The following is a 27,488-nucleotide window of genomic DNA, read 5'->3' as shown; positions in this document are numbered from 1 at the left end:
CCTTGCCGGTCAAGGAATGGTAGAACGATGGGTTCGATGACGGTTTGGATGTACCGTGCACTATTCAGTGTCCCCTCGACGATCACCAGTGGTGTACGGCCAGTGTAGGAGATCGCTCCCCACACCATGATGCCGGGTGTTGGCCCTGTGTGCCTCGGTCGTATGCAGTCCTGATTGTGGCGCACACCTGCACGGCGCCAAACACGCATACGACCATCATTGACACCAAGGCAGAAGCGACTCTCATCGCTGAAGACGACACGTCTCCATTCGTCCCTCCATTCACGCCTGTCGCGACACCACTGGAGGCGGGCTGCACGATGTTGGGGCGTGAGCGGAAGACGGCCTAACGGTGTGCGGGACCGTAGCCCAGCTTCATGGAGACGGTTGCGAATGGTCCTCGCCGATACCCCAGGAGCAACAGTGTCCCTAATTTGCTGGGAAGTGGCGGTGCGGTCCCCTACGGCACTGCGTAGAATCCTACGGTCTTGGCGTGCATCCGTGCGTCGCTGCGGTCCGGTCCCAAGTCAACGGGCACGTGCACCTTCCGCCGACCACTGGCGACAACATCGATGTACTGTGGAGACCTCACGCCCCACGTGTTGAGCAATTCGGCGGTACGTCCACCCGGCCTCCCGCATGCCCACTATACGCCCTCGCTCAAAGTCCGTCAACTGCACGTACGGTTCACGTCCACGCTGTCGCGGCATGCTACCAGTGTTAAAGACTGCGATGGAGCTCCGTATGCCACGGCAAACTGGCTGACACTGACGGCGGCGGTGCACAAATGCTGCGCAGCTAGTGCCACTCGACGGCCAACACCGCGGTTCCTGGTGTGTCCGCTGTGCCGTGCGTGTGATCATTGCTTGTACAGCCCTCTCGCAGTGTCCGGAGCAAGTATGGTGGGTCTGACACACCGGTGTCAATGTGTTCTTTTTTCCATTTCCAGGAGTGTATGTATTAATGACTTGCCATTGTATATTCACGAAGATGCAAAGCTGATACTTTTTGCCGATGATACAAGTATAGCAATCAAACCCAACAGACAAGAATTAACTGGTGAAACTGTAAATGATGTTTTTCAGAAAATCATTAAGTGGTTCTCTGCAAATGGGCTCTCATTAAACTTTGACGAAACACAGTATATACAGTTCCACACAGTAAATGGAATGACACCATTAATAATTACAGACTTCGATCAGAATTCGGTAGCTAAGGTAGAATATTCAAAATATTGTGAAGGGAACTAAATGCAATTAACACTGGGGTCGGACACCTACAAAAGGCCATTGTTCACATTGCGACACAAAACTGTACGCCTTGAATGGACAAAAAATGGACGTCAGCCCACTAAACCGTTTAACCCCTTGAGTGTGGAGGGGTAGTTCAAGCGAGGGGTAGTTTTGTGCTGTTTTGGGAGTGTTTTTTCGCATTGTCACCAGGAAACACTCACGCTGGTTACAATGAACGCACACCACGATGTTTATTTCAAGGTTCTTGAGTATCTACTGTTATCATTTCGTGTACACGCTTGCGTGGCCGAAGGAGCATTACATCGTACTTCTTAATAACACTGGTACTGCTATTTCGTATTTATTCGCCGATACCAGGTCGTGACACATGCATGGCGACATACGGAAGTTCGGATCCGGCCGTGATTCGTGCGTGGTTAGCCAGCGTGGTCAAGCGGTCCTCTCACGTAAAGCGGGAACTCCAGGTTCGATTTCCGGTCAGGTTGTAAAGTCTGTCATGAAATTGAACGGACTAAAAAGACAAAATACCATCACAAATAGTTGGGAAATCCATAGAGCAAAACAGAATTAAAAGTATATTGGACTGTGGGTCCTCGTCTTACATTACGAGGACCCACAGTCCAATATACTTTTAATTCTGTTTTACTCTATGGATTTCCCAACTATTTGTGATGGTATTTTATCTTTTTAGTCCGTTCAATTTCATGACATAGACTTTAAAACCTGATGATGAAAGCATTGTCTCTTGAAACGCGTTGTTAAAATATAAGAATCGCAGTTGAATGCTAACAGTGATAACTAATATAACGACAAGTGCTACCTCTATTCCATAATGGATTATATTAAAAGCTTACAGACATTGATAAATATCAACGGGGACAGTTGAAAGTATGTGTCCCGACCGGGACTCGAACCCCGGATCTCCTGCTTACATGGAAGATGCTCTGCCCGACTGAGATATCGAGGACACAGGGACTTAGGTCTGGCACTGGTAGCTGAGTGGTCAGCGTGACAGACTGTCAATCCTAAGGACCCGGGTTCGGTTCCCGGCTGGGTCGGAGATTTTCTCCGCCCAGGGACTGGGTGTTGTGTTGTCCTAATCATCATCATTTCATCCCCATCGACGCGCAGGTCGCCGAAGTGGCGTCAAATCGAAAGACTTGCACCAGGTGAACGGTCTACCCGACGGGAGGCCCTAGCCACACGACATTTCCACGTCTGGCACACTCTACGTAAGACATACATTTCCGACTTACTGTCCACCTACTTTCGGACATGACCGAAAGCACAGATACCATCTTCATATAGATAAGGCTTACCGGTCAATGATCTTTTTCAGTGTGGATGCACTCACCTTGTTCAAACTCTTACGGGAATCGGTAGATTAACTGCCCCCAGTAATGAGTATAGTGGGCAGGGGCACTACCCATGTAGTGTGTGGACAGTTAGTTCGGAATGTGGGTCTCACGGGAAACGTGCCGGAGAAAAGTCCCTGCAGTCGCACTATCCTTCGTGTCCTCGGTGGTTCAGTCGGATAGAGCGACTGACATGCAAGCAGGAGGCCCCGGGTTTGAGGCCCGGTCGGGGCACACATTTTTCACCTGTCCCCGCTGATAATTATCAACGCCTGTGAGCAGCTAAGGGTCTGGATTTCATTGTAATTTCATTCACTGTCCAGAATTTACTTCAAACCAATCGCGAACAATTGTGGCTCGGTGACATGGCGCCATTAAAATGAAGTCCGTGAATGGCTGCAAATAGTTTTCAAGTAGCCGGACACAAACATTTACCGTAAATGATCGGTTCATTTGGATCAGAGGACCAACTGTCTTCTATGTAAACACAGCCTACACCATTGTGGAGCTACCACCAGGTTGCAGAGTGCCTTGTTGGCAACCTGGGTCGATGGTTTCGTGGGATCTGCGCCACACTCGAACCCTGCCATCAACTCCTACCAACTGAAATGAGGACTCACGTGACCAGCCCACGGTTCCTCAGCCTATACGGTCACGAGGCCGCTGCAGTGTTTGGTGGAGGTGGACACGAAGCATGACATGGCTTTTCATCAGTTGATATTCGATGAAAGGAAGTGCTCCATACAGCTTTTTTTCATCTTCTCTAAATTGCCACAGTTATCTCTAACGCCCTTCCCATAATATTCCTGTAATTCATCAATTACTTTGCTGTTAGTCTTCCAGCATATTTTATTGTCTTGCCATCAGACAGTTTTGTGTTAGATTGCTTTTTAGATTACACAGACATGTTCCCAACATTTTCTTGACATGTGCTACACACTCACGTTTTTATATAGGAACATTATATGGCTTACTGTTTTGTATTACAATGAAAGCCTTGCTGTCTTCATCACCTACGTAATTTCACATATCTGACACCTCTCTCCTTCTGCGAACGCTGGAAAATGTTAACTGCTCCTTTTACTTCCACTCCACTACTTGGCCATCATAACTTTTTATACACTGCTGCTTATGAAATAATCTGTTCTTCTGATTCACTGTACAACCTTGGAAGTACTTACTGCGAACTTCAAAATCCAAAACTTTTCCAGTGTCAATACTTATTGCAGATGTAAAACCATTCTTAGAACTACACCCACGCTTTTGCCAGGATCCATCTACAGCAATGCTCATGTCTGTGTCACCCTCATTTTGTTCAACAGCTTCTAAAGTAGCCGCAACCATTGAATCTTCAGCCACAGCATTTACAGAGTCCTCAATTGCTGTTATGTATTACGTATACCCAGAAGGTGGTTTTGGCAAATTCAACACAGTGCAGAGAACTTTACCAGCCCATGCACCTTCACTAATGCATCTAAGGCCATAGAACAGTCTCACATTAATTTCATGCAATTCATTACCTGAACACTCTGATGAAGCATGAAACGCTTTTTCGTTTTTGCACTTCTGACATTTAATGATTAATTTAGACACAATACCTATTCTAGCTCCAACATCCTCATAAATTTCACTTCACCGCCAAAAAGACAGTAAGAGACATCTTCAGAAAGAACTTGTTCAAGGATTTGCAGATCAATAATGACGTTGTCCATAATATCATTACTTTTACCACTGTCACCCGTTTCCAAAGTTACTTTCCTTTTCGATGCACCGGGGGGCGTGGTCACTCCAGAAACATTATCGTGGTTTCCTTCACTGCTAGCACACGTGTTTTCAAGCACTTCTGAAGAAAATGCAGGTCTCACATATCTGTTACCCGCAAATTTGCGTTAGTTGAAGTTGCTTAAACGCTTAGTCATTTTATTTACGTATAAAAAGCAATAGAAGTTAACACTGCAAAAATAGCCGATAATCACACTACTTTCAGCGAAAACTAGTATCACAAACAAAGGACTGATTTGTTTATTCGTAATGCCAACTTATGAGACGTTGCAGTAGGGACAAAACAAAGCAATTCACAGCCTTCTAGACTGTATAATTCCCAAGATATGACTGCTCAACTGTGGCAGTATATGCGTAGCCGCGAAATTTGACAGTCACACGTCAACATTCAAAATATTATTTGAACACCTCAATGTTCAGGAAAGTCCAAAGTACATTATGGAGTAGATAACAGAAAATGTCAAATTTCAACGATTTTCACGTACAATCTTCCCTTACATCTGCGTAGTTGCTTGGTACAATGTTGTTGTATCTGCTTAAAGCGTGTTTATGTGTACCTTGCTTGTGAGTTAGGGTATGACGGTCCTAGCAGTAGGTCGTGAGTGGACGATGGGGTTTACCATTCCAGAAAAAGCCAACATGCTTATGGTGTATGGAGAGTGTAAGAAGAATGCAATTCGTTCTTGTACGATGTATACGGAAAGCTATCCCAATAGACATCAGACATCTAGGCAGTTATTTTTCAGCCTCTTCAACCAGTTACCTGAAAGTGATTGTGTAACACATAGACACTGTAACAGAAGGAAACAAGTGGTGAGAGAAGAGGGGTAAATTAACGTTCTTGCTGCTGTTTCAGTTGATCCACATGTTTGCTGCCACACAACCACATGAGGAAGTGGTAAGAGTCAGACAAGTGTCGTATGCGTCCTCCATTGATATAGGTTCTATCCCTGCCACATCACTACAAGAAAATATGAAAATTGTGTTAACTTCCATGGGCATTAAGACAATATACTTCAGATAATCATGTATCTTGTTTGGTGATGAAAACACATTTACCAGTAATGGCCACGTAAACAGCCGAAACATGCACTGTTGGTTTGCCAGCAATCCCCGTGGCTGTATCTGGTTGAATGTCAGCATCCACGGAGTGTAACGTGTGGTGTGGGCTAGTGAATCATCAACTCATATGTCTGTGTGTTTCATGAATGGCACGCTGAACACATGTAAGTATCTCAGCCTCCTAACAGACCATTTTCCGTGGATGCTAGAAGATGATCCTCTGCAGATTAGAAGGAACATGTGGTACTAGCATGACGTCTGTCCAGTCCTTAGTTCACAAAGTACAACTGCATGTCTTCAGGAATTGTTTCCAAATCGTTGGCAGGCCTGTTTCCCAGATGTGATGCTTGTAGACTTTTTCCTGCAGTGAAAGCTGACAGATGCTGTCTAGAAGAACATAGCAGCTGCACACGACGATATGCAATGATACATTACTGCAGCCTGCTCACACTGCTGCCGGTGGCCATTTTGAACGCAACCTGTGGTGGTCACTTGTCTGGTTCTTAGTCAGGATAAATACTGTATACACATGTGGTGTTCTTCAGTGTGTGCTACTACAGGTATGTACAACTCTTGGTATATCTCATAAGCGACTCACAGTAGAATCCTACTATAAACACCACTTTCTGTTAAATTTACCCTACTTTTAGTCTGTTAATGTCAATATCCATTGTTAAATTTAAAAAAGTGTATGTTTGCTTTTAAAGATACACTGTCTAGTTATTATTACAATCTATTGTTTGGCTAACAATAGGAGCCCCTGACTACCAAGCATTTCTGTAAAGACTGTACTTCAGTAGCACTTTCCATTCCGCAATATCTGCAGTGGACATTTTAAGTGATTCTTCTTGTATATTCTAAGTGAACAGCACATTCGATAGGCAATCGTTTTCGGAAATTACCGTCATCCTGACTCAGTGACAACCTGATGCTACACTACCCACAGCACTGTGGACTGCATCCAGGTATGATGCCTCTGCAAGACAGCTGGTGTGTCCCGTCTGAGGCTATTGCTAGCTGACGTCAACTGACTTAGTGGGGACCTCGGTTTACAGTCCGCATTTGGATACTTCGCACACCACTTGCACTACAAGCCACTGGCCGGTCTCCGCATTTGCACCTAAAGGAGCGACCGTCCTACAAAGGAGAGAGGTAGCCACAACAGCACGCTCGGCGTCAGCAGTGCTGACACAGCCCGGCAGTGCTGAGTCACTGACTCTGCCTGTGGGTGCTGAGCCGAGCAAGCACTGCCCCCCCCCCCCCCCCACACACACACACACACACACACAACGCCCGCTCTGCTGTGCCACTGACTCTCACTGCTAAATGAAACCTGTTATTATTTCCACTATCTTATGGTACCATGACGTCAAAGGAACTGGTTCTTCCTACCTACTGCCCTGTGTATTAACCTGCATCAACAGTGTGGCCTTTTTCAAGGTCAGTAACACTCGGGGCGTTCCTGACCCCACTAAACTATTATCAGCACTAGAGGTGTTCGAGCAATGTCTTCTGTGAGGACTGACTTCTTGTCCTATGTGTTTTTTTTTTCTTATATGTGTGACACTTGGGGCGCAAGTTTTGTATTTCCACAAGTTCAATAATCATGACAGATACACATAGTAGAAAATTTAGTCATCAACAATATATTCTTCTTCACTACTTACAACATTCTTCTAACGTCAGGCTAACTTTTTGTTCCTGCGACTGTAGAAATCGTGTGATTTTGAGACGAAGAACACGTCAAGCCATGTTTGGTGCCCAATCCTGCATGGAAAGGATGGGCATCGAATGTTGTTTGGCAGAGAGTGGAAAGGTGAAACTCTGAGGTCGCAAGATCAGGTGAATGAAATTGGTATGGAAGGGACACCCCTGCTCAACTCCTGTATAGCCTAGCAGGATACAGTGGAGTAGCACTTCACACAGACTTCCTGGTCGTTCTTCTGCATTGCATCTCTGTTCGACGTCTCAGTTGGTGACAATAAATGTTAGGAGTGATAGTTACATCTCGGGGAAGAAATTAGTCAAACACCACACACAACATCGTTGTTCCACCACATGCATGAGATTATTTTTTGTGGATGTGTGCAGGTTTTTGTATGAGGAGTTGCTGCTTTTGCCTCAGTCACTGTTCTTTTTCATTATCTTAACGTAAAGACACCATTTCTGGTCACCAGTAGCGATGAGAAATAGGAATGGTCGATGTTGTTCATGATCAAATTGAGGAAGAACAAGCAAAGGTACACACCTGGCCACCCACTGAGTTTTGTGATTTTGGCTTGGAGCATGTATTACCTGCACACCTGACTTTTGAACGTTCCCCACTGGGTGCAAATGTTGTTATATGGAGGAATTATCACAGTTCATCATATCTGGTTGGTTGATTTGGAGGAAGGAACCAAACAGAGAGGTCATCAGTCCCATTGGATTACGGAAGGATGGGGAACAAAGTCGGCCGTACCCTTTCAAAGGAACTATCCCAGCATTTTCCTGAAGCGATTTATGGAAAGAATGGAAAACCTAAATTAGGGTGGGTAGAAGTGGGTTTGAACTGTTGTCCTCCTGAATGTGAGTCCAGTGTGCTAACCACTGCACCACCTCACTCGGTATAACATCTTCCAGTTCTCAAGTACACTGACATGGATCATTGTAGATTAATCCTGAATGTTCAGAGTCACAACGAGCGATGTGGCACAGTGTTTAGCCTACTAGCCTCGCATCCGGGAGGACAATGGTTCAAACCTGAGTCCAGCCATCCTGATTTAACTTTTCCGTGATTTCCCCAAATCACTTCCGGCTAATTCTGGGATGGTTCCTTTGAACGGACATGGCCAATTTCCTTCTCCAGCCTTCCCAAACTCGAGCTGGTGCTCCCTCTGTAATGATCTCTTCGTAGATGGGATATTAAGCTCTAATCTTCTCCTCCCCCATTCAGGGTCGCTAAATTCAAAACGAACCTACTTAAAACGAGGAAAGCATTTTCTTGAGGTGGCCTGTCCAGTGGCATTATTCCCACACAGGGCGCAAATTGTTCTTATTGCATCTGTTTCTGTCTGAATTCAAACAGGAGAATATGTCGGCAGTGTTCCAATTTCTCTACTTGGTGGTGCATTTTCTAGCGACCACAGTTCCACTCACTTTCTCCAGATGACAAAATGACAGTATTTAAACTCAGGCACCAACAGATGACAGTCGATAAATAAACCCATAGCAACTGTAAGACCAACATGCATAATATAAACACTCTGAACTTATGCTCAAACCTGAAACCTTGTACGAGAGAGGGATCGAGTTGCACATCTCTATGCATTGGTAAAATATTTGTGGCAGTACTCACTAGCTAGGGAAGTATTTCGCCAGAGCAGTCCCAACGGCAGACCCCCAGTCTCCACCCTGGACATAGAACTTGTTGTGGCCCAGTCGCTCCATGAGCTTTTTCATTACGGCCGCCATCTGCACGGTACCGAAACCGGGTTTGGCCGCCCCCTGCGAGAAGCCATACCCGGGCAGGGAAGGGGCCACCACCTCGAAGACGAATCCCTCGCCCTTCCTGGGTGTGGTGAGCAGCGGCAACAGCGAGTAGAACTCCCTGACAGAGCCCGGCCAGCCGTGGAGCAGTAGCAGCGGCACCACCACTGTGCCCTGAGGGACCTCGGCTGGCTTTGCATGGATGAAGTGCAGCTCCAGGCCGCTCACCGTCGTCTTGAACTGCGGGAACTGGTTCAGGAACTTCTCGCGCTCCCTCCAGTCATACTGCGTCCGCCAGAACTCCACCACCTCCTTCAGGTACTCAGAGTTGAAGCCGTACTCGAAGCCGACGCCTTCCAATGGCGGTGTCAACTTCGGCGTGGATTTTAGTTTCTCGTGCAAGTCTTGAATCACCTACATACCGAAAGTTATATTATTACAGTAATGCAGCAATCTATACACGAATATCACTGTTACAATGTGTATGTGAAGAACCCAAGGTGTCTAGAATGAAATTTTCAGTCTGTAGTGGAGTGCACGTTGTAATGAAACTTATTGGCAAATTAAAACTGTGTGGCGGACTGAGATTCGAAGTCCAGACCCAATATCCCAAGGTTTGCAGACATTACACGTGCTCCAGAATCAAACACTCTAGAATAACCATGCAGTGCATGGCAGCGGGTACATTGTATCACTGTTACCTGTTGCCTTTCATGTTCCACTCAGAAATGGGGCGAGGGGAAAACGACTGTCTGTATGCTTCTATACAAGCCCAAATATCTCTTCTCTTCTTCTTTTTGTAGTCCTTGTATGATATGTATATAGATAGCAGTAGAATCCTTCTGCAGATTGTCGCAGTAGCTGTATCCCTAAACTTTCTCAGTAGCTTATGAAAAAGAGTTCCCAGTTCGCGAATTACTAGTAATGTACGAAAAGTTATGCTAGACAGAGACTCGATCCCGGATTTCCAGTTTTACCGCTTCGGCTATCCGTGCACGAATCACAGCCAGAGATTAACTTCCATATGTCACAACCTGCACTCATACATTACGTATATACCTGTCCAGGAGGGACATACGCACATTTGAGTCGAGGACCTGTTATCGGCGAATAAATACGAAAAGACAGTACCTGTGTTATTAAGAAGTGTGATGCAATGTTCGTTTGGGCTCCCATGAGCGCATACGAAAGGACAACACTTGGCACCAAAGAATGTTTAAAGAAACGTTTTGGAGCGAGTTAATGGTGACCTGTGTGTTTCCTGGTCATGTTCTGATAAACACAAAACATCACAGAATCACCCCTCGCTCGAACCACCCCCGTCACACACTATGGCCAGACGCTAACTTTCGTATGTCAGAGCATCCAGGGTATTTCGTTTCTCAATGGTTTCCCAAAACGAACTTTGTCTTGCAATCAGGGATCCCCACTGGACTTCAACATTCTGGAACAGTATTGCAGGTTAAATCCTCATGTTGATAAAAATTATTCATTGCAAAAAATAAATTAATTAGAACTAAGTGTGGGCTCCACATTTGTACATCTTGCAGGTATCAGTTTAAACCATTAAACCACAACGTCAGAGTACATTTATTCACTGATGAAATTAGTTGTCAACAATCCATCGCATTTTGAGTGTAACACACAGCCAACAATATAATGCTAGAAGAAAAAAGATCTTTACAGTCTTCTAGTGAAACTCTGGCGCAGAAATAAATGGGGAACAAGCCTATAGAGGCTAAAAATCCCATTGTATTATACGCAGCTGTATTACTTTATTTCTATTAAAGAGAATCGACTTCGGTCGTGAATCTATGTTTGGGTCATCTCTACTAAAAGACAATAACCAGGTAATAGGTACATACAATTATTATACAAAGCGCCTATGAACCATTGGTCATCATGTGTACAAACATTACATGCAAAGAGCAACATGTTCATACAAGATAATATTTACAAAAAGTATTTAGCTTTGCATTGCAAAATTGCAGTAAATAATGAAAGTCCCAAAATGTCCCATTCCTATACCAGCTGCCTATCAGTAACAGTGATACCTTACAAACATCTAACACGACTTACTCTCTAACTTTGAACTGTGTTCCCCAAAGAACTTCTGATACAGGCTCAAGATGTAAAGATGTATGGCTACGGATGTATTCAGCCTAGTGCCATATCAAATATTTCATAATGCTCTAAAATTAAAGCTGTTTATTACTTGAACCACACTTTACATTGATTATTTTTTTATTGTTTAGCGTTAGTTACACAGTGGGATCATTGTAAAATATTCATTAAAACAATTAAACCTTAAAAGTCAAATTCATACTACAATAATAACACATACAAATGTAGTAAAATTAACAAAAAGACAATGTGTACAAAAACACCCTTCATTAAAGCTGTTCAGCAGCTCCTACACAAAATATACCTGGAATACTCTGAGAAACTAAGTTATTTCTTGATAAAAGTCATTGTTGAATAAAAATAGTCAGTAAAAAGCTAGAAAATAATCAGCATTCAGCGACAAAGAATTTTTTTAATTTCTAAATTTTCATGGAAAAGGTGTCCATAGTTGCCATACATTTTCCTAACCGGACCTACTATATATAAAACAGCTTCTCTCTCTCTCTCTCTCTCTCTCTCTCTCTCTCTCTCTCTCTCTCTCTCTCTCTCTCTCTTCGGCTTCACTCTGTTGAGCTTCTCACTACACATTTCTCCATCTCATACCCAATTCAGTCTCTTTTTTCCTCCATTTTTACATTTACTATTTGTCTTGTACTTGTTTTTAACCCCATACCATCTATCTGGTCCCCCCTCCCCAGATGAGTAAATACACTCTAACACTAAAAAAATGCCGAATGGGATGGAAATCAGTAGACGTTACGTACACGTACCAGCAAAAAAGTGATTACAGTTTCAGAAAAAACTGATTTATTCAAGAGAAAGTGCTTCACAAATTAAGCATGTCAATAAAGCGTTGGTCCACCTCTGGACCTCATAAGCAGTTATTGGACTTGGCATTGATTGACAGAGTTGTCGCATGTCTTCCTGAGCGACGTAGTGCCAAATTCTGTGCTAACTGGTGCATTGGATCGTCAAAATCACGAGCTAGTTGGACGGCCCTGTCCACAATACTATAAACGTTCTGAATTGGGGAGAGATCCCCAAGGTAGGGCTTGGCAAACGCGAGGACAAGCAGTAGAAACTCCCGCTGTGTACGGATGTGCATTATCTTACTGAAATGTAAGCCCAGGATGGCTTACTACAAAGGCCAACAAGACAGAGCGGACAACATGGTCGAGGAACCGCTCTGCTGTAAGGGTTTCGTAGATGACAACCAAAGGTGTCCTGCTATGAAATGTACCCCAGACCGTCACTCTTGCCTGTCGAGCTGAATGGTGGTCCACGGTCAGGTTGGTATCGCAGCGCGGTCTTGGGGGCCGCCAGACACATCCTGGCTGTTCATCAGGTCTCAGTTCCAATCGCGACTTAAGACGATTGCAGGCCGAATGTGGCCAACACCACAGCAAACGTGTTTGTGGGTGTACAGAGGTCAATGGTAATCCGCAAAATGGGGTTCTGCGAGCCGCCTCTTAATGGTCTTTGTGGTAACTGAAGCACCAGTTACACGTCTAAGTGCCTGTCTGAAGACTGCTCGGTTCTCCCGTCCTGTGGTGTCTCCAGGTCGACTGCTTTGTTCTTGACGCCGTGTTTGGCCGTGGTTCACTTGTCTTCCATGTTCGAGTCGATAACTTCTGATCACCATAAGGGAGGATCGCCGTACTGTGCGCCAAGCACACTGTAGTGCCTCTATATGTGTGCCTGCCACCTGAGACCAAGTAACACGTTCTGTGCCATCCTGAACCAATGGTTGGAGACTAGCAGCGGGCTATGGGATTACCGTCCCACACGTAGGTTGCCGGTGACACAGCACCAGATACGGCTGCGTTGGAAAGCTGTCGTGACCACTGCTGAGGAATGGGGGTCACACTGTGTTCAGCGATGAGTCGTGGTTCTACGCCAATCCAAGCGACCATTGTCGGCGAGTATTTCGGCCACCTGGGGAGAGGGCCCATGGTTACAACGCTTTGGAGAGGCCCAGTGGTGTTAGCAGACATCCTGTATCCTCATGTGCAGCCTCTCATGTGGCAGTACCATGATACCATTTTCCAACAGGACAATGCTCCTCCACACGTCGTACGTGTCTCTATGAAATGCCTGCGCAGTGTTGAGGTATTACTGCTATCAGGAAGGTCCCCGTATTTGTTCCCTGTTCGAGGTGTGTGGGACCACCTTGGATATGAACTGTCCCAGTGACAGTATCCGTGACATCGAGGACCAGTTACTACAGCTGTGGGCCACCTCGCCTCCGACAGGGATACAAAGGTTTTATGACACCTTTTAACCGAATTGGTGTGTGCTTCTGGGTCACAGGGGTGGGATATCATGTTAATAAGTCGGCTCATGTTGCCAACTCGTTCTAAATTTGACTCGAGTCTGTAACCAGTGAAGTAGCATGACACTCTATCTCAATCTGTGAGTTTCATTTTGTGGTGTCACCGCCAGACACCGCACTTGCTAGGTGGTAGCCTTTAAATCGGCCGCGGTCCGTTAGTATACGTCGGACCCGCGTGTCGCCACTATCAGTGATTGCAGACCGAGCGCCGCCACACGGCAGGTCTAGAGAGACTCCCTAGCACTCGCCCCAGTTGTACAGCCGACTTTTCTACCGATGGTTCACTGTCTACATACGCTCTCATTTGCAGAGACGACAGTTTAGCATAGCCTTCAGCTACTTCATTTGCTACGACCTAGCAAGGCGCCATATTCAGTTACTATGAATGTATTCTGAACAGATAATATTGTGAATCATGTACCGTCAAGAGCGACGTTCATCATTAATGGATTAAAGTTAAGTATCAAACTAATTACGTCCGCTTTCTGAATTCTCATTCCTTGTCATGTTCCAGACCTCACGTCAGTATAGTTCTTCCCTCCTCACGCCAGCCTGCGTGAGCTAAAACGCGTGCATTTCGGTCTCCATTCGTAACACAACACATTTTTTTTCCACCTCACTTTCCCTGTGCTTCACTATTTTTTGTCCGGCAGTGTGTCTGCGACTTCATTCACATATGTTCTAATGCAACAAAACCAAATTCGCATTGTAAAATAAATAGTTGCATCCACGGATTAAAATGAAGGAGAGTTACTTTTCATGTTGTTGATACAATATTTCCACCGAGCGAGGCAGCGCAGTGGTTAGTACACGACTCACATTCGGGAGGACGACGGTTCATATCCGCATCTGGCCATCTTGATTTAGGTTTCCCGTGATTTCCCTTAACCGCTTCACGCAAGTGCCCGGGATGGTTCCTTTGAAAGGGCACGGCCGACTTCCTTCCCCATCCTTCCCTAATCCGATGGTTTGGTCCGCTCCCGCCAACCAACCAACCAGCAAGCAAGTATATTTTCTTCCTGAATGGCTCAACGGAAGCGCCCGATTCCACCCGTCTGCTTTGACCCATGACGCAAGGGTGTGTGGTGTGTGACGTCAAAACGGAGCGGAGTTCGAGTTGTTTGTGTTTGTAGAAGTTCCCTTGTTGAGTTTGATGCCCCCCCTCTCACTCTCTCTCTCTCTCTCTCTCTCTCTCTCTCTCTTTCTCTCTCTGTGTGTGTGTGTGTGTGTGTGTGTGTGTGTGTGTGTGTGTGTGTGTGTGTGTGTGTGCGTGTGTGAGGTGGCCGACCGCAGTTCAGCGCCGACATTTGTTGGTGGTAAGTGATTGTTTTTTTGGGTCTATTTTTCTCGAGTTGTAATTTTTTGTGTATTGAATGTATTTTAATTCATCTATGGATATTTAACTTTTGAAATTTTGAGGTGTTGTGGTTTTGGTTTTGTTTTTCTTAGTTGTAGGTGGTGGTTTTTTCGTATCAATAGTTATAGTTGACATATATAGGTCAAAGCATTGGCGGCCGAAGACTCCCGGCATAAGAAGTCAGCCTCATTCTGCCAACGGCCTTGTCAAAGAGGGCGGAGGAGCGGATGAGGTTCAGGGGTGGGAAATTGCCCCTAAAGGCGGAAGAATCGGCAATGATCAACGACATGAGGATGCAGAAGGCAATGGAAACCACTGCATTAAAGACACGTAACGTGTATCCACAGGACATGTAGCCTGTAATTGAAGAAGTATCGTGATGATCTCTCCATTGGCAAAAGATTCCGGAATAGTCCCCCATTCGGATCTCCGGGAGGGGACTGCCAAGGGGGAGGTTACCACGAGAAAAAGATTGAATAATCAACGAAAGGATAACGTTCTACAAGTCGGGGCGTGGAATGTCAGAAGCTTGAACGTGGTAGGGAAACTAGAAAATCTGAAAAGGGAAATGCAAAGGCTCAATCTAGATATAGTAGGGGTCAGTGAAGTGAAGTGGAAGGAAGACAAGGATTTCTGGTCAGAAGAGTATCGGGTAATATCAACAGCAGCAGAAAATGGTATAACAGGTGTAGGATTCGTTATGAATAGGAAGGTAGGGCAGAGGGTGTGTTACTGTGAACAGTTCAGTGACCGGGTTGTTCTAATCAGAATCGACAGCAGATCAACACCGACAACGATAGTTCAGGTATACATGCCGACGTCGCAGGCTAAAGGTGAACAGATAGAGAAAGTGTATGAGGATATTGAAAGGGTAATGCAGTATGTAAAGGGGGACGAAGATCTAATAGTCATGGGCGACTGGAATGCAGTTGTAGGGGAAGGAGTAGAAGAAAAGGTTACAGGAGAATATGGGCTTGCGACAAGGAATGAAAGAGGAGAAAGACTAATTGAGTTCTGTAACAAGTTTCAGCTAGTAATAGCGAATACCCTGTTCAAGAATCACAAGAGGAGGAGGTATACTTGGAAAAGGCCGGGAGATACGGGAAGGTTTCAATTAGATTACATCATGGTCAGACAGAGATTCCGAAATCAGACACTGGACTGTAAGGCGTACCCAGGAGCAGATATAGACTCAGATCACATTATAGTAGTGATGAAGAGTGGGCTGAAGTTCAAGACATTAGTCAGGAAGAATCAATACGCAAAGAAGTGGGATACGGCAGTACTAAGGAATGACGAGATACGTTTGAAGTTCTCTAACGCTATAGATACAGCAATAAGGAATAGCGCAGTAAGCAGTACAGTTGAAGAGGAATGGACATCTCTAAAAAGGGCCATCACAAAAGTTGGGAAGGAAAACATAGGTACAAAGAAGGTAGCTGCGAAGAAACCATGGGTAACAGAAGAAATACTTCAGTTGATTGATGAAAGGAGGAAGTACAAACATGTTCTGGGAAAATCAGGAATACAGAAATACAAGTCGCTGAGAAAAGAAATAAATAGGAAGTGCAGGGAAGCTAAGACGAAATGGCTGCAGGAAAAATGTGAAGACATCGAAAAAGCTATGATTGTCGGAAGGACAGACTCAGCATACAGGAAAGTCAAAACAACCTTTGGTGACATTAAAAGCAACGGTGGTAACATTAAGAGTGCAACGGGAATTCCACTGTTAAATGCAGAGGAGAGAGCAGATAGGTGGAAAGAATACATTGAAAGCCTCTATGAGGGTGAAGATTTGTCTGATGTAATAGAAGAAGAAACAAGAGTCGATTTAGAAGAGATAGGGGATCCAATATTAGAATCGGAATTTAAAAGAGCTTTGGAGGACTTACGGTCAAATAAGGCAGAAGGGATAGATAACATTCCATCAGAATTTCTAAAATCATTGGGGGAAGTGGCAACAAAACGACTATTCACGTTGGTGTGTAGAATATATGAGTCTGGCGATATACCATCTGACTTTCGGAAAAGCATCATCCACACAATTCCGAAGACGGCAAGAGCTGACAAGTGCGAGAATTATCGCACAATCAGCTTAACAGCTCATGCATCGAAGCTGCTTACAAGAATAATATACAGAAGAATGGAAAAGAAAATTGAGAATGCGCTAGGTGAAGATCAGTTTGGCTTTAGGAAAAGTAAAGGGACGAGAGAGGCAATTCTGACGTTACGGCTAATAATGGAAGCAAGGCTACAGAAAAATCAAGACACTTTCATAGGATTTGTCGACCTGAAAAAGCATTCGACAATATAAAATGGTGCAAGCTGTTAGAGATTCTGAAAAAAGTAGGGGTAAGCTATAGGGAGAGACGGGTCATATACAATATGTACAACAACCAAGAGGGAATAATAAGAGTGGACGATCAAGAACGAAGTGCTCGTATTAAGAAGGGTGTAAGACAAGGCTGTAGCCTTTCGTCCCTACTCTTCAATCTGTACATCGAGGAAGCAATGATGGAAATAAAAGAAAGGTTCAGGAGTGGAATTAAAATACAAGGTGAAAGGATATCAATGATACGATTCGCTGATGACATTTCTATCCTGAGTGAAAGTGAAGAAGAATTAAATGATCTACTGAACGGAATGAACAGTCTAATGAGTACACAGTATGGTTTGAGAGTAAATCGGAGAAAGACGAAGGTAATGAGAAGTAGTAGAAATGAGAACAGCGAGACACTTAACATCAGGATTGATGGTCACGGAGTCAGTGAAGTTACGGAATTCTGCTACCTAGGCAGTAAAATAACCAATGACGGACGGTGCAAGGAGGACATCAAAAGCAGACTCGCTATGGCAAAAAAGGCATTTCTGGCCAAGAGAAGTCTACTAATATCAAATACCGGCCTTAATTTGAGGAAGAAATTTCTGAGGCTGTACGTCTGGAGTACAGCATTGTATGGTAGTGTAACATGGACTGTGGGAAAACCGGAACAGAAGAGAATAGAAGCATTTGAGATGTGGTGCTATAGACAAATGTTGAAAATTAGGTGGACTGATAAGGTAAGGAATGAGGGGGTTCTATGCAGAATCGGAGAGGAAAGGAATATGTGGAAAACACTGATAAGGAGAAGGGACAGGATGATAGGACATCTGCTAAGACATGAGGGAATGACTTCCATGGTACTAGAGGGAGCTGTAGAGGGCAAAAACTGTAGAGGAAGACAGAGATTGGAATACGTCAAGCAAATAATTGAGGACGTAGGTTGCAAGTGCTACTCTGAGATGAAGAGGTTAGCACAGGAAAGGAATTCGTGGCGGGCCGCATCAAACCAGTCAGTAGACTGATAACCAAAAAAAAAAAAAATATAGGTCAAAGGAAATGACCGATTCCAAGTTTTGTAGTTTTATATGTAGGTACTGGTGGTTTGGTATCGTGAGCTGTGGTCAAGAGTAATGTCTGATTCCAATTTTCGTAGATTTTGCTGTTGGTGTTGGTGTTTTTGTATCGTCAGCAGCAGTTGACCTATATAGGTCAAGGGAAGTGTCAGATTCCTGTAGATTTTGTAATTGTTTTTTTGTTCGTAATTTTGTGTGTTTTGTGATAGTGGTGTCTTTTTTTACTGTTGTCCCCTCCCTAAAACCCCCCAATTTCCCGCGGCTTCCCCATTAGTTTGATTGCATTTTTGGAGGGAGATGCTGTTGTCTTATTTATTCGTATTTTCGTGTTTGTTGCCATGTGTATATAGCGACATCATAGGCGCCATATTACAGACGCTTAGAATAGCCATTTCCCCCATACTGATGACGTCATGGATCAAAGCAGACGGGTGGAATCAGACACTTCCGTAATCCCTCCTGAATATCACCTTGGTGCTAGTACCAGCGGTATTCACTAAATTTTAATGCTCAATTCGAAAAAAAAAAAACAAGATGGGACCACCAGTCTTGATGGCGATATTGCTCCTTCTCTCCATATTCATGTCTCAGTGCGACGCGATACGTTTTTCCGAACGATACATTACTGACCGTTGACCTTGCTGGTACAAGTCGACATTTTCGCTGTTTGGTAAAACATCCACCTCGAATTAATTACGCAACTTTACCCTTTTCAAGTGATACGTCAAAGTTCATGACTACCCCCTTTTAACTGGATGTGTGACTGGGCAAAGAGTACGCCTTAAGTGCTATTCCTGTTGAAGTACGTGGCAGTTACTTCCAGAACTCCACTGAAACTTCTCCCCTTGCTGCTGACCACCCGCTGCTCGCCACTTACGCTGTCCGGGACGTCGATGGAGAAGGGCCGGACGGACTCATCCACCTGTCTGGGCTCCCCGGGCCCCCACCACGCGTCCTCCAGCTTCCGCTGACTGAACGGCTCCTCTTCTGGAGCCGTCAGCCTCTTCCAGACGAACACCGCCAGAATGGCGGCCAACACCAGCACCAGCACCATCTCGCAGCAGCACATGAGAGCGGGCAGCGGTCGCTCAGCTGCAACGAGTAACAAAGCAATCCACGCGTGAGAGACAGCCATTACATCTACAGCTACATTCGTACACTGCAAGCCAACTTCCTGTGTGCCGTGGAGGGTACTTCGTGTCTCAGTGCCACTCCACCCTATCATGTTCCAGACGCGAAAGGCACGCTATAAGAATGATGGTTGCTAAGGCTCTGGACAATTTGTCAAAGGCATTTGATTGTGTGAACCGCAACATCCTTTTAAACAAATTAGAATTCTATGGTGTCACGGGCAGTGCTGCAAAATGGTTCAAGTCATACCTCGCTAACAGGAAACAAAGGGTGTCAGAGCAAGGGACTAGTGAATTAAGTCATCACTCATCATCAGAATGGGAAGAAATTACATGTGGTGTCCCACAAGGATCCATCTTAGGCCTATTGCTTTTTCTTGTGTACATTAATGATCTCTCATCAGTTACACTGCCAGAAGCAGAGTTCGTTTTGTTTGCAGATGACACATGTATTGCAATAAATAGTATGTCGAGCGTAGCTCTAGAAAGATCTGCTAATGATATTTTCATGGATATTAATAAATGGTTTAAAGCCAACTCACTGACATTAAACTTCGAAAAGACTCACTATATGCAATTGAGAACCTGTAAGAGGTTTCCACCCAGCATATGCATAAAGTATGAAGAAGAGCAGATAGACGCGGTTGACAGTCTTAAATTCTTGGGATTACAACTTGATAATGAATTCAGTTGGGAGGAGCACACCACAGAACTGCAGAAACGCCTTAACAAATCTGTATTTGCAATTCGAGTGTTAGCAAACATAGGCGACATAAAAATGAAAAAGCTTGCATACTTTGCCTACTTCCATTCCATAATGTCATGTGGTATAATATTTTGGGGTAACTCTTCGAGTCAAACAGAAGTTTTCAGAGTCAAAATGCGTGTAATACGTATTATTTGTGGAGTAAATTCAGGGAGGTCCTGTAGAAACCTCTTCAAAGAACTGGGCATACTAACTACTGCCTCTCAGCATATTTACTCCTTAATGAAATTTGTCCTAAGTAATATATCTCTTTTTCCAACAAACAGCTCAGTTCATACATACAATACCAGGAACATAACTGATCTGGACGAGGACTTAAAAGCACTTTAGTTCAAAAAGGGGATCACTACTCAGGAATACTCATCTTCAATAGTTTGCCAGCAAACAAACAAAAATTAGTTACAAATAAAGATCAGTTTAAAAGGAGCCTGAAAGACTTACTACTGGCCAACTCCTTCTACTCCATTGACGAATTTTTTAATAGAAACAAATGATGTATTTTATATACTCATAATATTAGTATTGTTACTTCAGCTTTAAAAAAATTGGCATGTTCCACATCCGCGATGATCTCCTCAGCACGGATATATGGAACGAAAAACTTATCTAATCTAATCTCTAATCCCGATGTTACCTTCATGGTCTTTACGCGAGATAAAAGGTATCGGAAGGCATGTACTGGTTGACTCTCATAGGAACGTATGCTCTCAGAACTTTAACAATAAATCACACCGTCATGCCGAACGCCTCTCTTGCAGCGTTTGCCGCTGGACTTGGCAGAGCACCTCCGTCACGCTTTTCACGCTTACTAAATGACCCTGTAACGAAACGTGCTGCTCTTCTTTGGATGTTCCCTGTTTCTTCTATCAGTTCTATCTTCTCTTGTGTTCCTCCGAGACAAACACACACACACACATCAGCATTATTATAAAAAACAATTATTATAAAAATAAAAAAGTTGTCAGTGCGGCAGAGAGAAAGTGGTAATGTGTTCTGATGCCGTTCCCGAGCATATTCACATTTCTGTATAAATGCACTAATACTGAAGAGCCAAAGAAACTGGTACACCTCCCTAATATGGTGTACGGCCCCTGTGACCACGCAGAAATGCCGCAAAACGACGTGGCGTGGACTCCACTATTGTCTGAAGCAGTTCTGCAGGGAACTGACAACATGAATCCTGCAGGGCTGTCCTTAAATCCCTAAGATTACGAGGGGGTGGAGATCTTTTCTGAACAGCACGTTGCAAGGCATCCCAGATATGCTCAATAACGTTCATATCTGGGGAGTTTGGTAGCCATCGGAAGTGTTTAAACTTAGAAGAGTTTCCTAGAGCCGCTCTGTAGAAATTCTGGACGTGTAGGGTGTCGCATTGTCCTGCTGGAATTGCCCAAGTCCGTCGGAATGCACAATGGACATGAATGGATGCAGTTGATAAGACAGGATGCTTTCGTACGTGTCACCTGTCAGAGTCGTATCTAGATGTATCAGAGGTTCCATATCACTCCAACTGCACACATCCCCCCCCCCCCCACCACCACCAAATTACTCAGCCTCCACCAGCTGGTGACACACAGGCCCATGGATTCATGAGGTTGTCTCCATACCCGTACACGTCCATCCGCTCGATACAATTTGAAACGAGACTCGTCCGACCAGGCAAAATGTTTCCAGTTATCAACAGTCCAGTGTCGGTGTTGACAGGCCCAGGCTAGGCATAAAGCTTTGTGTCTTGCAGTCATCAAGGCTACAGGAATGGCCATTCGCCTTCTGAAAGCCCATATCGATGATGTTTAGTTGAATGGTTCACACAATGACACTTGTTGATGGCCCAGCATTGAAACCTGCAGCAATCTGCGGAATGGTTACACTTCTGTCACGATGAACGATTCTCTTCAGTCGTTCTTCGTCCCATTCTTGCAGGGTTTTTTTCCGGGCATAGTTATGTCGTAGATTTGATGTTGTACCTGATTCCCGATATTTACGGTACACACGTGAAATGGTCGTACGGGAAAATCCCCACCTCATCGCTACATCGAAGATGCTGTGTCCTATCGCTATTGCGCCGACTATAGCTCCACATTCAGTCTCACTTAAATCTTAATAACCTGTCATCTTAGCAGCAGTAATCGATCTAATAACTGGGCCAGACAATTTTGTTATATAAGCATTACCAACCGCAACGCCGTATTCTGCATAGAATGAGATTTTCACTCTGCAGCGGAGTGTGCGCTGATATGAAACTTCCTGGCAGATTAAAACTGTGTGCCCGACCGAGACTCGAACTCGGGACCTTTGCCTTTTGCGGGCAAGTGCTCTACCATCTGAGCTACCGAAGCACGACTCACGCCCGGTACTCACAGCTTTACTTCTGCCAGTATCTCGTCTCCTACCTTCCAAACTTTACAGAAGCTCTTCTGCGAAACTTGCAGAACTAGCACTCCTGAAAGAAAGGATATTGCGGAGACATGGCTTAGCCACAGCCTGGGGGATGTTTCCAGAATGAGATTTTCACTCTGCAGCGGAGTGTGCGCTGATATGAAACTTCCTGGCAGATTAAAACTGTGTGCCCGACCGAGACTCGAACTCGGGACCTTTGCCTTTCGCGGGCAAGTGCTCTACCATCTGAGCTACCGAAGCACGACTCACGCCCGGTACTCACAGCTTTACTTCTGCCAGTATCTCGTCTCCTACCTTCCAAACTTTACAGAAGCTCTCCTGCGAACCTTGCAGAACTAGCACTCCTGAAAGAAAGGATATAGTGGAGACATGGCTTAGCCTCAGCCTGGGGGATGTTTCCAGAATGAGATTTTCACTCTGCAGCGGAGTGTGCGCTGATATGAAACTTCCTGGCAGATTAAAACTGTGTGCCCGACCGAGACTCGAACTCGGGACCTTTGCCTTTCGCGGGCAAGTGCTCTACCATCTGAGCTACCGAAGCACGACTCACGCCAGGAAGTTTCATATCAGCGCACACTCCGCTGCAGAGTGAAAATCTCATTCTGGAAACATCCCCCAGGCTGTGGCTAAGCCATGTCTCCACTATATCCTTTCTTTCAGGAGTGCTAGTTCTGCAATGTTCGCAGGAGAGCTTCTGTAAAGTTTGGAAGGTAGGAGACGAGATACTGGCAGAAGTAAAGCTGTGAGTACCGGGCGTGAGTCGTGCTTCGGTAGCTCAGATGGTAGAGCACTTGCCCGCGAAAGGCAAAGGTCCCGAGTTCGAGTCTCGGTCGGGCACACAGTTTTAATCTGCCAGGAAGTTTCGTATTCTACCTGTTTGCATCTCTCTGTATTTGAATAAACATGCCTATACCAGTTTCTTTGGCGCTTCAGTGTATATTCATGGATATAAAGAGTGTTCCTTTTAACTGAAGACATTGAATCACAAAAAGTTTGTCTCGAGACCCCCAACCTCCACCCTGTGCGTGGGTGGCGGGCCACTTTGAAATCTTCAATGGGAACTCTCGTTTTTTGTTGTAGAATACGATTCTACGTCAAAATCTACAGAAGTTTTGTCTGAGACATTTTCTTCGTTTCACCACAGATGGCGCTGTAATTGGAGGAACAGAAATGCCTATACAATCGTTATTTACAATATACGTGCTGCGAGGGTAGGGCAGGCCTGTATTTCATAACTTCTAATTTAAAACCTCATTCGCAACGTTGTATTCCTGTGACATATCCAATAGGAGACTATGGTAAGGAAAGACCTTGCAGCAGAAGAGATCTCTTTCATGGTATCGAAGATGAACAAGTGCTTACACCACTTAAGGTTTCCTTTAGCCCATTTTACTAGACGATTTTTACTTATTTCTGTACAAGGAAACTACCCCTAAAGTTCGTCGGTGGTTTTTTTGGATACCCTATATATTTATATATTTCTTGTTCTTCTTAACTACTACTTGCTGATTACTATTAACAATATTATTATTTTTATTATGCCACCACTATTCTGATTATTAGTATTATTGTTCCTACTTTTATACTGTGAAATACGTCTGTAATCAATCAAAACACATAACAGCTTCAAAAAATGTTAAAACATTACCTATTACACACACACACACACACACACACACACACACACAGAGAGAGAGAGAGAGAGAGAGAGAGAGAGAGAGAGAGAGAGAGAGAACGTCTGACGGAAGCTATAAGTAAATACATACTGATATTCTCTGGTACTGACCGCGTACTGACAATTAGTATTCAAGCATCGGTCGAATGACGGTTGAGTAAGCTGCCTCCTTTGTGGTTGCCTCACACTTTTTGAGGATTCTTGCAATGAATTTTAGTTTGGCATCTGCCTTACCTGCGATTAGTTTTATCTGGCCATTCCAGTTCAGTTTTCTCCTTACGCCGACTCCTAGATATTTTATGGACGTCACTGCTTCCAGTGTTCTGGAATCACGTAATCATGAAGTAACGGGCGTGTCCGCCCATTTCTGCGCGTAACACGTTGCATTTGTTCATGCTAAGACTAGACTGCGAATCCTTAGAGCAAGCGTCGAACTTGCACAGGTTGGCCTGCATTTCGCAACAGTTTCCTAGCGTTGCGACTAGTCTGTGTTTTTGGTCTCCAGAAATGTCGTAATACGCGAGCAATAAACGTTTTCTAAAATCGTATACCAGACTGAGTTGAGCGATACAGGCCTATAGTGTTGTGCATCTGTGCAACAGGTGTGATCTTCACATTTTTCCACCTACTGGAAATGCTTCGCTCCTCCAGCTACCTATGCTGCTAGAAGAGCAGCAAGCTCTTTTGCTTATTGTATGCAGAACATAATACATTTCAGTAAGTCGCGTGTTTCGGCTCTCAAATACTGAATAAAAGGCCTTTTTTTAAAATGGTTAACACCAAAGCTGCTGTGTATTTGCTGCTTTATTAGTTAAGGGCTTTACTTATTTTAAGATTGCACTTGCTGTGAGTATATGTCTCGAATGCGGACAATAAAGGCATTGGGGTAATATCGTTCGTATGGTAAACACTTACGTACGGCATTTTGTACTTATTGTCCACATACGATACATATACTCATTAGAAATTTTTTTCTTTGCAGTAAGTGGCTTGTGAAAACAGCAAACCACTAAATTAGTCAGCCAGCAAATAAACAGCAGCATAGGTTTTCAATCTTTAAAAATGCATTTTCTTCAGTCTATGAAGAGTGTTATTCGTATTCCCACCGTGCCACCTTTTCTCTGCTGAGCGATTGTAGTTGACTTCGTTCCCCGCTGTAACCTGTTTCGATATCTGTCATGTTCGCGTTCATGCGACGACTACGAGGAGAAACCACAATCTGATCGTCTCTGGCGAAACAAGTTTTTTAATAAATAAATTTTGAAACGGCAAAAGCTGAATGAGTTCTGTAAGCTCAGTAACCGTGTCCTCGGAGTCATTCGCGGAGGCGAGCGTGAATAAAATCTTCCGGCTTTACAAGTCGAGTCACTAAACATGAAACGCTCGAGATTTGAATAGGTGGCCAGCCCTGGCAGTCGGTACCTCATTACTCATGACAACGACGGCGGTAACAGATATCGAAAGGTCGAGTGTTTTATTCGAAGCGACACGCCTTCTAAACAGATTTTCTTCGTGATATTCGTCCTACCGTGGGAAGAAAGTGAAATTTGTGACTAAGTTTTTTTGTGTTGCTTTCGAAACATCATCCAGTAATCGTATCCTCGTCAACCACTTTCCACGTGATATAACACGTGCGATTGATATTTGTCTGATTTCTTTTGTTCATTTGTACATTTTTAGTAGCGTTGCCAGATTTTCTGAGATCACACAGGATGACAATTATTGAACTATAAGAAAAAAACGTAAATTAACTACAAACTACGGCGTGCACACACTTCATTCAACATGTAAACGTCACTGCAGATATTCGGATTTCGGCGATGGCACTGCGATATGCCTGCCATCATTGGCGACGATGTGAGGCAGACGAGTAACGAAATTCTACATGACGCGCTGAAGTATCGGAATATCGATGCAGTCGATGACCCAAAGAATGGTTGTTTTCAGCTTAGCAATGGTTCTGGGTTACTGCTGTACACCTTGTCTTTAATATACCTCCATAAAAAGGAATCGCATGCGAGTTTTCATGCTTTCCCGACGGATCTGTTACAAATACGCTTCTCGGGTTTGCCGCCAGATCGTACTGTCTAACTCACACAATATTTCGTCGATGCAATTGCTCAACATCTTCAGGTGGTGGTAACTGCTGCTCTAACTGCAGCAAGACTACGATGAAATATTGTGCGAGTTACACAAAAACCCGAGAAGCGTATTTGTAGGAATTGCATGTGTTCAGATCCGTAGAATATGGCGGCCAATCGAAGCCCATGCCAGTGGCCTCTGGGTACCCCAGAGCCAGAATGCGGTTCCCAAAGTTCTCCTCCAGGACATCAAACACTCTCCTGCTTCGATGGGGTCGAGCTCCGTCTTGCACGAACCACATGTTGTCGAAATCAGGATCACTTCGCATAATGGGCATGACACCATCTTCCAAAACCTTCACATACCGTTCGGTAGTCACCGTGCCATCAAGGAATATCTCACTGAATATTGTGTGTCTGGACATTGCACACCACACAGTCACCCGTTGAGGGTGAAAAGACTTCTCGGTCGCGTAATGCGGATTCTCAGTCCCCCAAATGCGACAGTTTCGCTTATTGACGAATCCATCCAAATGAAAGTGGCCTTCGTCGCTAAACCAAACCATACAATTCCCATCATGCCCCGCGGCCAACAATGCAGTTTGAACGCCCTAAATTTCATTGCCAACATGTATCCGGTGTGGGTCTCGGCTTCGCCTTCGACGACGCCAACCCGCAGCGCACCTGTGCTTAGCGGGTTGTCGTCCGCTCGAGGCCTGTGTTGTCGGTTTCCGCGGTATCCGACAAAGCCTCCAGAGGCCGCAGCAGCTGGGGTCGCTCCAGACACGAACCTCTCGCTGCACCCGCCGCAACTTCGATAGCCGATAGGAAAGTTGTAATTTTCCGCCGCGCCAGTTGTTCTGCCTTCACGGAGCCGGCAAAAGCCAGTTCCGTCTTCGCCGACCAGCGACTGATATACCGTCACCATTCGGACACTGCCTCGGATCGGACGTCGCCTTCACCACCTGGACAACTGCGCTCCGGCTATCTGTGCTCCTAGTGGATAAGTCGTACTGCTCGTCAGATTTGTTGTTGTGTGGTCTTCAGTTCAAAGGCTGATTTGATGCAGCTCTCCATGCTATTCTATCCTGTGCAAGCCTCTTCATCTCCGAGTAACTACTGCAACCTACATCCTTCTGAATCTGCTTGCTGTATTAATCTCTTGGTCACCCTCTACAATTTTTACCTCCCACGCTTCCCTCCAGTATTAGATTGGTATCTTCCCTTTTGTCGTTCTCACTTTTCTGAGATGTCACTATCTGAATGGACCACATTTGAAACAAGAGATTAATGACCTTGCTGATTGG

The 27,488-nt window shown here is 44.7% G+C and overlaps 1 protein-coding gene across 1 annotated transcript in view; it reads right to left on the bottom strand.

Moving 5' to 3' along the window:
* The window catches only part of LOC126428270 (juvenile hormone epoxide hydrolase 1-like), an 83,851-nt gene that overhangs the window by 20,395 nt on the left and 35,968 nt on the right, over window positions 1–27,488 (bottom strand). Inside the window, exons 2-3 of the mRNA XM_050090185.1 lie at window positions 19,007–19,221; window positions 8,790–9,334 (exon numbers count right to left, since the gene is read on the bottom strand). Coding sequence (XP_049946142.1) covers window positions 8,790–9,334; window positions 19,007–19,198 — 737 coding nt within the window. The 5' untranslated portion in view covers window positions 19,199–19,221. The remainder of the gene's footprint in view (window positions 1–8,789; window positions 9,335–19,006; window positions 19,222–27,488) is intronic.

This window comes from Schistocerca serialis, chromosome 12 (genome assembly GCF_023864345.2).
Source record: "Schistocerca serialis cubense isolate TAMUIC-IGC-003099 chromosome 12, iqSchSeri2.2, whole genome shotgun sequence".
Lineage (NCBI taxonomy): Eukaryota > Metazoa > Arthropoda > Insecta > Orthoptera > Acrididae > Schistocerca > Schistocerca serialis.
This window is presented reverse-complemented; position numbering and strand designations above follow the sequence as displayed.